General features: G+C 38.9%; 1 protein-coding gene across 1 annotated transcript in view; it reads right to left on the bottom strand.

Annotated features, from left to right (window-relative positions):
- The window catches only part of wwc1 (WW and C2 domain containing 1), a 51,779-nt gene extending 38,702 nt beyond the window's left edge, over positions 1 to 13,077 (bottom strand). The window contains exon 1 of the mRNA XM_010734590.3: positions 12,015 to 13,077. Within this exon, the coding sequence (XP_010732892.2) occupies positions 12,015 to 12,133 (119 nt within the window). The 5' untranslated portion in view covers positions 12,134 to 13,077. The remainder of the gene's footprint in view (positions 1 to 12,014) is intronic.
- Positions 13,078 to 13,943: the final 866 nt, after the last annotated feature.

The following is a 13,943-nucleotide window of genomic DNA, read 5'->3' as shown; positions in this document are numbered from 1 at the left end:
TGAATGTGAGTGGAGGGGGTGGGTAGTCTGGTCACTGAATCCTCTATTCACCTCTGATGGGAGGGTGGAAGGGGGAAGAGAAAGAGAGGGGGGGGTCCTTCTAGTCGGCCACAAAAGGAGGAAACCGGCCCGTGGCATTCCACAAGCAGTGCTGATGCATCGCCTGGAGGTTTCTGGGGCAACCCTCGGCCTTACAGCGACTTCACTGCAGCCACGATGGTGCATTTGACCACTTTTACATTTTGTTTTGACATAACCGAGAGCTCCAATTAGACAAATAAAATGTTAATCTGACCTGTTAATTACGTTGTTGTTTAGTTTCTCCTGCAACAGCAGTAAAAATATCCAGGTAATAAATGTGTAATACAACCTGTGTGCCGTGTTATACGAGTGAAATATCACTTACGTTAAAAAAAAACTTTGCTGAGAGGCCTAAAGTCATGTTTTTACATCTACGGATAATAAATATTCACAAGTGCTCCTTTGTTCCTCCTGCCCCACGTTAAGATTAACCTTCAGAACACTTATTATAAGCTCTATTTATATTGTGCTGCTTAGCTGTGGCTTTTATTTACACCTTTTTTAAAAGGAAAAACCAAACATAGATGGGGCCATTAGGACTTTTTACAAGGCTACTGCTCCATCCAATGGATGAAGATAAACAATACTGTGAAAACAATATTAAAATGATGTGATGATTAAATATTTGTCAATGGCTAGGATATTTTTTTGGCCTTTTTTGAGCTTTATTGTATAGAATGTGAGAGTGACAGGAAATGTGAGAGAGAGAGAGAGAGATGGGGAATGACATGCGGGAAAGAGCCACAGGTCGGATTCGAATCCTCGGCTGCCGTGGCAACGACTGAGCCTTTGTACATGGGGCGGCTGCTCTACCGACTGAGCTAAACAACACCCCAAAAATAAAATATTTAAGTCTGTGTTACGGTTATGATAAACGTTAGCAAACATGATAATTTAATAGACTGATAGGACAAGCAGCCACTCAGTTATAAATGTGCATAAACTTCCTCTATCACACTACGACTGGCTGAATGTATAGACACTGGTTTCTATGTTGACTGGGTGACTGCCAAGATTTTATTTTGTAGTTTTACAAGCTTTTACGAGGTGTAGAGCTTTTACAATAGAAAAATGAGGCGTCTGCTAACAGCACTGATTTCACAGAGAGCAGTTGGGTACGTGGAGGTTGTAGTCGGGTCATTTTTGATGTTTTAAGAGGGGCAACGGCTCTGGCACCTTTTGCTGATTTGACCATGCGAGTAGGGTTGCAATAGTATGAGGTTTTTTACAGTACAACAAGAGTCTCTAATATCACCGCTTCATTTTACAACGTTATTACACAATTAGCATCATCAGATATCACTCGCCGTACAAACTACGGTGCCAGTAAAACTTTAGAATGAGCCTTTTTGTGATCACTAATGTTTGGTGGCCACCGTAACACAAGATAAAGACGTTATTTTAAGGTGAATATGCTAAAAAAAACAAAAAAAAAACACACACACACAAACTAAACGTAGTTATGCATATGATATTCCATTTCTGTAATTATTACAACCCTGGACCTTTAAGGTTTGCGTTGAATTGACCACCTATGGTTGAAACGGTGTGAGATTTTCACAGTCAGCGTCTCAGAAAATATCACGTTCTTTACGGTATTACACAAAAAATATTATCATTCGTTACAGTGACCCTTAAAGGAATGCAGAGAGAACAGCTTTGGGTTTGAATAAATGCTTCATTATAATTTCACAGCATATGATGATATCCTATATCTTTTCGTTACACGAACACAGTAGAGTTGAATTATCAATTCAGTACACAGTCTCTGTGTTCCACTCTAACCTCAAGACTCAAGGCTTTTCTCGTCTGCTGCCTCTTGCGATTCGTGACTGCAGATAAACAAACACAGAGAAGTGGCTCGCTGCTGAAGAGAGAAACTGAACTGGGTCCTTTTTCAGCTGATAAATAATGAAAGGGGCCCAGAGAAGACCCCCTGAGCACCGCTCTGCTCTATATTTAGCTCAGGAAGACAGGGAGGCTTCTGCCAACCGCTGATCCCAGAAAAAGCAGACTGGTTGGCTGGCTGGGTATCCACATCCCATTATTTGATTCCTCTCTCCTCACACCCACTAAATCCTATCCTCTAATCGCCGGGCCGAGGGGAGTCGCTGACCTAAACTCGTTGCTCACCGTCACAGTTTCCCCTCGGAGCGAAGGACCAGCTGGCAGCGGCGGCCCAGCCTCCATTTCACTGTCAGTCATTCAATAGCCACTTGTAGTGCTTCTCACATGCTTCACTGCTCTAGTGCTCAAAGCGCCTGCAACGGTTAATGTCGTAATATGGACAAAAAACACTGTAATGGTAATAATTAACAAATTCTTCGATGATACCACAACAATAAGCCTAAAATACTGTTTGTTCCAGCACTTCTTTACACTTTAATCTTGTATAAAACTTTGGGTTTTGTTCACCCAACAGTCCAAAATACAAAGTTGAGTGTATTGCTGAATGACTTGTGGTGGTGTGAGCACAAAAACACAAGCACTTCACAAGCATTTCTTAATTTGTGTAATAAAAAAAATTACCTTGTTGCTTCATTCACATCCAATAAAAGGTGACTTTACTCTGTGTTACAGTTAATTCAGACAAATCTACAACAGGATCTGACATTAGATGTACAAAGTACCACTACTACTACTACTACTACTACTACTACTACAATACAACAGAATGTAATGTGAATTTGTAGTTCTGTCTTGAGATATTTCAGTTGGTTCCTAACAAGAAATGTTTGATTTTCTTTATTATCCTGGGGCTGTGAATAGTTAGAACCATAACCACTGTACATTACATCTTTATATTGGCACATATTGGACAATATATCTATGATACACGATATATCAGTATACAAAATAAGAATATACCAAAAATCCAATAGTGTGCATCCCAACTGCAGTGTCATCATTTTCTAAACTGTATCACACACTACAGGATGTCCTTTAAGGATAATATGTCTTTAAATAAATCCACTAGACATTTTGTTTATGCCCCTGGTGTTTCAGACAAATGTTACGGAGACGTCAGCAACAGAAATCAACAGTTTAAAACTTTGCTGAACGATCTAAACTCCAACAAAATATCCGGCATGTGTTTGTTTGTTAAGCTGCTTCCATAGCAGACTCATTTGAAGTCAGTATCTTTGACAGCAGATTGCCATCAGATTGCTCAGTTTAGACACCTTCTTGTCACATGGATCAGTTTTGCCAGTCACCCATGTGGACTGACAGCATGCTGCCTGTCAGATCTGGCTGATCTCTGAGATCCACGCACAGAAACTGGGGCACACTCGACTGCAGTCGGGGTACATAAAACATAAAGTTTTATTTTCTACAACCACATTTATGATGCTGATTTTAAACAGACGTAACACCGATCTTTATCCTCCCACATATGTCCAGACTCCTGCACTTATATAACTGCTAACCCCACAAATTAATAAGTATGGGTTTCAGCAGAGAGTGTCACATGACAGCCTGCATGTTTTTATGAAGCTTATCCTAAACTCTGGGGGGGAAAAAAAAAACATTGAATTCTTGTGACGTTTTTTTTTTGGCATCAAAGTGCTCAAAAATGAATTTGCAGCATGTCAACGCTGCTTCTGTATCTGTCTTTCAAACCCGATATCACACACACAAACACATACCCCCCCTCAAGGTTTCACATACCAAGGTAAACAGCCAGGCCGGGCCTCGGCGCTCTAATGCAAACTGACAAAGCGTGCGGCAGAGTGCAAACACACAGGGAGGCGGGCCGCATATCTGAACAGTGAGTCACAGAAATGTTCATTCAAAGCAGCGTATAAATTCCTCAAGTCCAGTTATGAGGCTTCCAACTACACTTCATAGCTGCTCAAGGTCCCATAGTAAAACAATCACACACACACACACACACACTGTAGAGTTTATTATGGTTAACTGACAAAGCAAGCAAATAAAGCGATGCTTTATTATGATAAATAAAAATTGATCTTAAAAAGCGACAGCAGAGATCTGCCTCGGCCTCTCTGCACATTACCCTTCTCGTAACAGTGACGGCGTGTTATCTGGCAGATAACATTTCTTTAACCTGACGACATGCATTCAATGTGTCACCGCAAAGGGTGGATAAATGATATTGCACTTTATAAAAAAGGGCTGCATAAGCAGCTTGGCTCATTTTATTTTCCTTCTATTGTTCCCCTTTTTGTTTGGTTGTTTTTTTTATTTTTAAGAGCTGCACGACTCACAAACAGATCATTAATAAGACTTTTTCTTGTCTGTAAGAGACAATGTCACATAAAATCAACACCACAATCTGGATGTCCCGTAGGGCTGCAGGTACATTAAGAGATATTCAAATAAAGAACATCAGATATCGGTGACTCTTCCTCATAGAGCCGTAGGCAGGACGACATTAAAACAAACAACAATGCTGTCGGCGTCAGAATAAGGATTGCCGTCTTTCCTCATTCCTAAACTATAATGGAGAGATTTTCGCATGACTGCGGCAGCAAATTCAAAGCCAACTTGTCGTCGGCTTCTCTTTCCTTCTCTCCCGTCTGTGGGTAATAGCTTTATGTATACCAAAAATATAAATGTTCTGAGGCTGAATAGGCAGAAAAAGGTTTTGCTGACATCGTAATCCAAAGCAAACAGCACACGTCAATACTCATCAATCACCTGAAATACCAGCAGTGCTGTAATACAGGAGTGAGCCGAAGAGAAAACAGCAAAGACAAAACAATGTTAAAACATAAAGTATAGGTGATGTCCTTACATATCTGGTCTACTTTGTTCTTTGTTGTTTTGTTTTCATTGCCACACACAATAACTCGTCAAACATCATAAGTCAATGGCGGAAAATATTCCAGCTATTTTAACTATCTGTGGCTCCTCTTCCTCACAGAGGATGGAAAAGATGGACTGCACTGAATATCTTTGGGTTGTGGACAAAACAAGACATTAGTGGGTGGCTTTGGGAAGGTGAATGAAAATAATCCCTACTCTCAGCGCTAGTTTAGTCTAAGATGTTAGCAAGTAGGGACTTATGTGAGCTCAAGAGCACCTAGTTTCATCCTCCAGTTGCTTAACTTGTCTGAACAGTTTACAATAATGATAAATGAGACACAAATCCTTACACTGGAGAAGCTGGAATCATCAAATATTTGGCATTTTTATTTTGTTCCTCCTAAACTTGTTGCCAATTGAATTCTTGACTTCTCTGTGCTGTACTAATTGGAAATAAGTCTAAGAGTGGCGTATTTTGTAAGACTGATGATTTCAATTCAATTTTATTTATATAGTGCCAAATCATAAGTTATCTCACAGAGCAGGTCTAGACTGTACTCGAGTGCGGTAAATTTCTACGGTTGATTTTGAGTTTATACCAAACATTTCAAAGCCAATCCAAAATGTTCTGAGCTGCACAGAGTGAAGCTCAGGGCATAAAACTTTAAAATTATGAACACACTGAACCTCAGAGACAAGAATCTTAGATTGTTGACAGCAATGTTGTTGTTTTGTAGTAGATTAGCGCAGCTAATGTGTCAAAAAAAATTTAACAAGATTAGAAAAGATATAGTGTGAGGTGTATGTTTAAACTGATGCAAAGAAAAGATCAAATCTAAGTCAAATTTATTGACTTTGAAATGTATTGACTATTTGACTAATGAATGTGAATCAGACAGATAAATAAATCAAAGAATAGAGTTTTGATTTTTGCAAACAAGAATAAAAACTGTAAAATGTGCTGTTTATATACTGTGTCAGTTTGTGAAACCGCTTTCAGGTGTGTTTTAATGCCGCTGTTATGAGCTGCCACACATAGCCTAAATAACTTATAACATGGTTGGTTATGTATTTAAAAAAAAAAAAACTACACTGCAGTGGTATGCGAGCAGGCCTCTGTTCAGATGCTGGTTAACAGTTTGCGGGGCCTCACGCTGCACTTTGACCCCGTGCACCTTGGCAAGTAGTGAAAGGGATTTCAGATGAATCAGGCCTTTGGTTGGCGAGTCTGCGCGCTGCTCGGTCCTTCACGTCGTGTGTTTCAGGAATGTGTGTGTGTGTTTTTTAAGGACTTTGTTTGGGGAGGTTTCTCCTCTTTCTCGCTGCCTCAGAGTGTCTGGATGTAAAACAGCCAGAAGAGTTCACTAAAAAGGAGAAAGTCTTTATTCCTCCTGCCACCTTCAAGACTGCAACGACAGTGACGACTGTCTATTTCATTCATTTAGCTTTGTTTGCTTGTTGTTGTCTTGTTACACCTCCTTGTTAGCTGCCATCCAAAACACGATGACCAGAAGTTGATGTCCCATTGACAGATAGCACAGTTGGGTGACATCTGTACATTATATCAATAACTGGATTGAAGGATAACACCAAGCAGCACTGGATCAATATAATCGTGGGTCTATAACATCAGACTGGACCCAATATGCAGACAATGAGTGAACGATATGGAGCGTGACACAGCAAATGTTTTAGATATTCAATGGAGAAAAGGTGAGAGATGAAATTACCAATAAAATAAATCCTGACAAATCTAATCAAATATATTGCCATAAAGCTGAATTATCCATTATATAGTTACTCATAGTTAATCAAATAACTCTTTAAAGGGTAGGTGCACATTTTTTGCTAGGTGCCCCGTTTGAACACTGAAACAGGTTGCCAAAGGTTTGCTACTTGATCTGATTAATCAGAAGAGAATAACAGATTAATCAATAAGCTACTGTGCCACAGTCTACAGTGGAACTGCAACAGTTAGTTGTTTAATCGGTTAGTTGCCAAATATTTTTTTACGATTAGTTGTCTGGAGAAAGTAAAGAAAAAATTCTTTGATTTCAGCTGCTAAAATGGAAATATTTTCTGGTTTCTTTAATCCTCTAGGAGAGTAAATTTAATATCTTTGGGTTGCAAAACAAGACTTCTGAGGACATTACCTTTCATTTTCTGACGTTTTATGGACCAAACAACTATACTAACCAAACCAACTCGAGAAAATGATTGAAAGATTAAGTGATAATGAAAATAATCAGCCCTGGTTTCTAAATTGTCATATCAGTCAACACTAGCACCGACATTTTGGTATTATGACATCTTTTATGAGAAATTTGTATTTATGAGAATTAGTTTTTTATTTCGTTGGATTAAACAAAAACGAAAACTAACTAAATCCATGTGGTAGCAAAACTACAAATTCATAGCAAAGTCAGTGAAGAATATTGCAGATCATCATTTACATGAGTCATTCTTGTCACATAGAATGAGTAAAAATGAAGACTTTACATAAAAGTTCAACTAAAGTGAACAGCTGTGATTTTTCCCATCTTTGGGCCGTTTGCTTGTAGTGATGATGTATAGCTGATTCATTGCTGTCCCAAACAGCATCAACCACATATATATATAAAAAAAAAAAACAATTTGTGTTTTCTTACATGAAACCGACACACAGAAAAAAAAAACAACAACCTTTAAGCCTCCAGAATTCCAGACATAAGCCATTAAAGAGATTTGGTGTCAAAGTCCAAGGGGTCTTAAGTAACTGGTAAAGATGAAAAACGAGTCCCCATGAAAGTCTGCCCACCCACCCTACCTCTACCTCCACCTCCACACTGTTTTTTTGTACAAGCAGGACTGTGTTGTGTAGCGCTGCATGCTTGGCACTCTAAGCCTATTACACTGATGGATTTCTATAAGAGAGAGGAGAAAGAAAAGGTAACTCACACCTCCAGACCTGATTTCTAATTACAGGAATGTAAATGAGCAGGATGTACCCTGGGAGAAACACAGCGGAGAAGAAAATAACTCTGGTATTCAGGGATTTTTCTCTGGTTTGGGACAGACACAATTATGTTTAACAAACTAAATGAAGTATTCTGAATATTTTAGAGAAATCTTTACCTAAATCTGTCAGTTATTTAGTACTCCAAGTATTTTTAAAATGCGTCAAATTGAAAGGCTGAATGAAAAAAAGTATGATTACCAATATCTTCTTATTAACATATATACTTTCTTTAACAAACAATGCAGTGTCCAACCAATAATCACAGGACTTTTTTGTATTAAAAGGAAGACAGGGATTTTGCCGGCCTAAGCTCCTCAAGCAGGTTGTTTTTAAGCTGCAAGGGGCCAGACAGTCTAAATTTTTATGTCCATAAAAAGTCTTTACAGTGAAAATCATATGATATGAGCAAAAGCCCCAGAAAAGCAACTAAATGGACCATTTTCTCAAAGCACAACAAAAGGATGAAAAATGTAGAAAATTATCAAAAACTGAGTTAGAGTTGTACGACACCCACGGTATCCACAGTACCTACCATACCCCGTGGTACCAAATCGTAACGGTTCGTACTATACTAGAAATTCTACACGGCGGTACTACCGTGGATTACTATACTATACATAGCGGCCGCCTCTGCTCTCCTCCCGGCTTCTCACTGCATGCTACTCCCTTGTAAACAAACCCACATGGCAACTACTGCAACCGAACTACACGGCTGCTGAATAATTGGCTGTTTGTCTGTTACTGGTGACGCCCAGGGATATGATAGGCTGTTTCCGCACGCATGTCTGTTAGCTGATTGGCTGTTCGTGCGTTTCTGCCGGCAAGAACGAACTCCGTGAAGACAGCTCCGCTTTGATAGAAATTTGCTTCAAAGCAAACAACAAGCTAAAGTCTTGCCTAGACGCGTGCCAGCCTACAGTCACAAACACGAGACAACACACTCAAACCCAAACTCATTGTTTCAAACTTGTTTCAGTCTAATTCTTACTTCACCAGTATTATGTTTATCATGCACCAAACAACATTATACGTAATTAATAAGTATTTATAACTTGTACAAATAAAAATAAAAAAATAATAAAAATAATGATAATAAAAACAGGCAGTAGTATCGCAATAAACCCAGAATTGTGATACTTTGTCTGGTATAGTATCATGGTTACTTGGTATCGTGACAACTCTAAACTGAGTGTTCCAGGTAGCCCATGGCTCCCATCCATTTCACTATAGTGTATGTACTGTGCAGAAACTGTCTTTCTTTCATTATACTATGGTGTTTGACTTCCAAATAGCCACTGACAATTATTTCAGAAAAGGTTCAACCTTCTGAGCAATCACTGGCATCCATCCATTTTAATATGGTGTCCAACCTTCACTGGCTTCAATTGCTTTCACTAGGGTGTTTGACCTTCCTGGCAACCATTGGCTTTGTTTCATTTACTACGGTGTTCAGCACAGCCATTGCCTTCCATCCATTTCACTATCGTGTTGTATTGTGGTCTTCCATTCATTTTATATAAAAGGTATATATAGGTCTGCTGAGCAACTATTGGCTTTAATTCCACTATGGTGTTCAATCTACCTGGCAACCACTGGCGTCTATGGCTGTTGGAAGGCAGGGAACTGCTCCTATCCTACAGTGATGTAAACGTGATTTATAGTTAATTAATAGGGTTATTGGCATGGCGTTTATGTCTCTTGCATAAATCAAGGTAAAATTCAAACCATGCAAAATTTGAAACACTGGAAATAACTCCATTTCCATTTTTTATATATAAGCTCATTATCTAGGATATTTCTTCAGGGTACTGACTCCTGAGAGTTGTTCCTGTGAATTCAAACTTCTTCTTTCACTAATGGTTTAACCAGGAGGGAGGAAGTCATGCCCTCTGTTTATTCCCTGTCTCCCCTTACTGAGCTAACGAGACATTACTTATGAACAGAGCACACTGTAAGGAGGGACACCTTGTTTATCATCATCCCCAAGATCATCTTGATGCATTCACTTAACACTAAAGGGATGCCGAGAAGTACTCCGAGCTCCAAGGTCGAATTTCTCAATCAAATAAGAGACTGTGGATCCGAAAACAGACAACACTTCTGCAGTCGAGTTAATTTCTCATTAAGATTTCCTCTAATCATCATTCTGCTCTTCATCCCTCTTACATTCATATAGCTAAAAATAACACAATATCTTGTGTCTTGTACTGAAAATGGCTGCAGGTAAACTCAGCAGAGGGTAGAGTTAGAATGATTCATCAGTCAAGCAACTATGTGCCAAACATTTGCTGGTCCCAGCTTCTCAAATATGATGATTTCCATGATAGCAAACTGAGTATTTTTGAATTTTTAACAGTTAGTTGAGCAAAACATTTAAACTTAAAAGGTGTCAACTTGGGCTGTGACAAATTCATTCATCAACATTTTCTGCTGTTTTCTGACATTTTATAGGCCAAACAAAAATAATCTGCAGATTAATCGCTAATGGAAATCGTTAGTTGCAGCCCTAATTTTTTTTTTTTCTACGGAAACGACCCACCACGATGATGGGTGTTTTTTTCTACAGAAATGACCCACCTCGAAAATAGAGACGATCCTGAATGTTTTGTGGGTTGCTTGATGGAAGAAAAGTCAAGAGATTAACAGTAGCTGCTGTCACTGTTAAGAGCCTCAGTTTATGTTTCAGTCTCTTAGTTTTGATTTGACCAAACAATCCACTCAATATACACTGTCAACACAGCCAGACGGAGGTCACTTTGTTGCCTAATAAATTGGCCACAAGTTTTAACAAGAGTGCTGCAACTACTGATTATTTTCATCATCAATAAACATCCTATAACTACTTCCTAGAGTCCAACATGACATCTTTAGATGTCTTGTTTTGTCCGAAGAACAGTTAAAAACCTAAAGATAGCTAATTTAATGCAAAATTAGGCAGCAAATCTCACATTTGAGAAGCTTTAACCATCTGATATTTGGCTTTTCTCTTAAAATTGACTTAAACGATTAATAGATTATTTAAAAATAATAATTTTCTACCGAAGAACTAATTGTGCTTCTTGTTTCACACACGTCTGAATACAGATACTGATGTGCAAATATTTTTGTGACACGTTTACATCTTGTTGTCAATGACACAGGTCATCAGGTTTAGTCACAGTCATACTGGTTTCAGTGTTGGGATAAACGAGCTGAACGTCGGTCTGCGGTGTAAACAGGTATGATTCAACATCGTCATTACCGGTGTGTAACTCAGTTGGGGTTTTTCCATACCTGAGCCAATGGTTATATGATGGAGGATGTTTCATGTGATTCGTTCCAGACACTTTTCAAAGCAACAACGACAAACTCTCACTAGTTCCAGCTGCTTAAATGTGAGGTTTTGCAGTCAATTGTTGTGATAAATAAGTTAACTGAGTATTTTAGGGTTGAGGCAAACTGAGAGTCCAGTTGGAGTCTGTTTTCTAACGTTGTAATTTGCAGGAAAAATTTGTTTTTTCCAGGTCAATTATTTTCAGGTATGAAGCAGAGTATGGTCCAATTCCTAAAAAAACAAAAAATTTTAGCCATTTTGAAAAAGGATGTCAGGGCTGTCATGATATCAGATTTTCCCATGGCCAAAATATTTAATAATATTTAAAATAATATCTAGAGAACATCTAAAGTCAAAATCATCTTTAACCAATGAATTAAACTCAAAATACAAGTGTAGAGAGGTGGAAAGTGTAACCATGAATGTACAAAAGAGTATAAATAGAGTGATTACACAGAGTGGGAACCACACATCTAGATCAAAAAGAAACTAACTACTATAATACTAACAAAATATAAACATAATATCAATACTTCAGCGTTAATAACACTATATCCCAACACCTCTTTTGATTTTGCGGTTGTTTTTTTGTTTTTTGGTATATTACATGACACAACTGCACACATAAAGTACTCTGTTGAGGTTTTAAAAAGAACAAAGTGATAAATGTGAGTGTTATGATGATGAACTGGTACTAATCTGACATGAATATTGTCTGTATTTGCAGCAGCAACATGCATAGTTACTGTCCTATTTGATGACATGTCCATTACTTTAACAGTGTAAGTGTTATGATGATCTACAGGAGGTCAAAGGTCATCCATCTTCATCACACACATGCACTCCCCTTACCTGTCTCTGGGGTCGATCCAGCTGGTGCACTGGTTAATGTGGTCAATGTAATAGACTTTGCCATCAAAGTCTCTGGCTTCCTCCCAACCCTCAGGTAGTGGCAACTCCTTCCTTGGCATGTCAGGCGAGTCTCCATGTAATTAACTCCTCTCTACTCAAAATCATAACGAAGGGAAACCATCGCTTTTCTCTGTCATCATCATCACCATCATCATCTTTTGTAGAAGCAGTTATTCCCAAAATTCCCGGTGCGGTGTGGTTTGGATTAGGCCATAATAATAATCCATAATAATCCACAGATTAACAATGGATCACAGCTTTAAAGAAAAGTTAGAAGTAGGACGAACTCAGTGGATAAAACTGTTCCAGTCAGCTGCACTTGTGCACCAATTCATCTCCAATATGAGATGCCATATAAACACAAAGGTTATAAAAATAAAAATAAACCCGTGCCGCTATTTGACATGTGAGCGCATGTTTTACAACTTTTTTTCCCCCCCTGATCAGGATGGAAAACTTTGAGGGGACAACTTTTGAAGTAAACTACAATTATCCACGGTCCACAGGACACGGACGGTGCTGCTGCCGCTGCTCCTTCAACGTAAACAGCCTCACGTCGAAGTCCATAAACCGCCAAATAAAGCTGGAAACACGGGCTGTGCTGTGCTCACAGCAGCGGCGTCTCACTGGAAGAACCGTCCGAGTAGCTTTAGGAATAAAAATCCTCTGAAATCCCTCAAACTGGGGTCGTCTCTTCTTCTTGCCTACAGGCCACCATGTTTAGCAGCAGTAACCGATGCTAGCCGCCAGCCGCGGGGGTAACGAATAGCCTGAACAACCGCTGAGAGAAGGAGAGAAGTAACGGCTGGATCCACGGCGGTTACAACCCGGTAAACCCTCAGAAAAACTTGCGTTGTTATGTTTGTTGAATTATCCTTGTTATAGAAAAAAAAACCGGGGACGGGAGGGAAGCGGCGGCAGCGGCGGTAAAGTCTTTCCTTCAGTCCCGATGACTTCGGCCGGTCGACCGCTGTCAAGTGTCGGTACGTACACAACGACGACTTCCGGCTGCCTCTTCAAAATAAAAGCTCTGTTGACAAATTCATCCAGACGATTTCCGGTAAAAGTTTTACAAATTGAGAATATCATTATCATGTTTTAAACTTCCTGTGCAATAACCTGTACATTATATAAATCATGTATTCTCACTGTTTACACTTTTTTGTTCTTTAAACATGTAAACTTGGGTTTGACTGGGTTTGATAGGGAAGAGAAAAGCCCAACTATTACTCAACTCAACTCAACTCAAACTTTATTTATAAAGCACATTTAAAAACAACTGAGGGTGACCAAAGTGTTATACAGGTTAATACATATAATTCACATATAATACATATAATACCAGATTCTCCTACTCGTGGCGAGGAAAATGATAACCCTGCGTTGGCTCAGACCTCTACCTCCCACCCTTCAACAATGGCGAGAGAGACTAAAGAATGTGTATTTGATGGAAAAGATAACTGCAAAACTTCACCTAAAAATGGATTTGTTTTTGGTTTTGTGGGCCCCTGTCATTTCCCACTTTGGATGGACAGACAGATAAATTGGTAACAGCTGGTTGTGAGAAGCTTTGTCTGTATTGTGTTTTTTGTTGTTTTGTGGAGGTCTCCTGTGGAGGGTACTTTCTCCCCCCTATTCTGGTATTAGTTTGGTGAGATGTCCATTTGTGTAGTATATCTTGATTTGGGTTTGTATGTTTGCTGAGACACTAATTGTTCCTTGGTTGTTGTGTTTTGTGTTGTTTTTATATGCATAATTTTAAATAAAATAATGTTTAAAAAAACATGTAAAGAAAATGACTCGTACACAATCTACTCATGCTGTACATACTGTAATGTATACTGTTATATCTACCTACCTCATGTACAA

The sequence above is a fragment of the Larimichthys crocea genome, chromosome XXII, assembly GCF_000972845.2.
Source record: "Larimichthys crocea isolate SSNF chromosome XXII, L_crocea_2.0, whole genome shotgun sequence".
In the NCBI taxonomy this organism is placed as follows: Eukaryota; Metazoa; Chordata; class Actinopteri; family Sciaenidae; genus Larimichthys; species Larimichthys crocea.
Note: the sequence above shows the minus strand (reverse complement) of the source record. Positions and strands in the feature narration are given on the sequence as shown.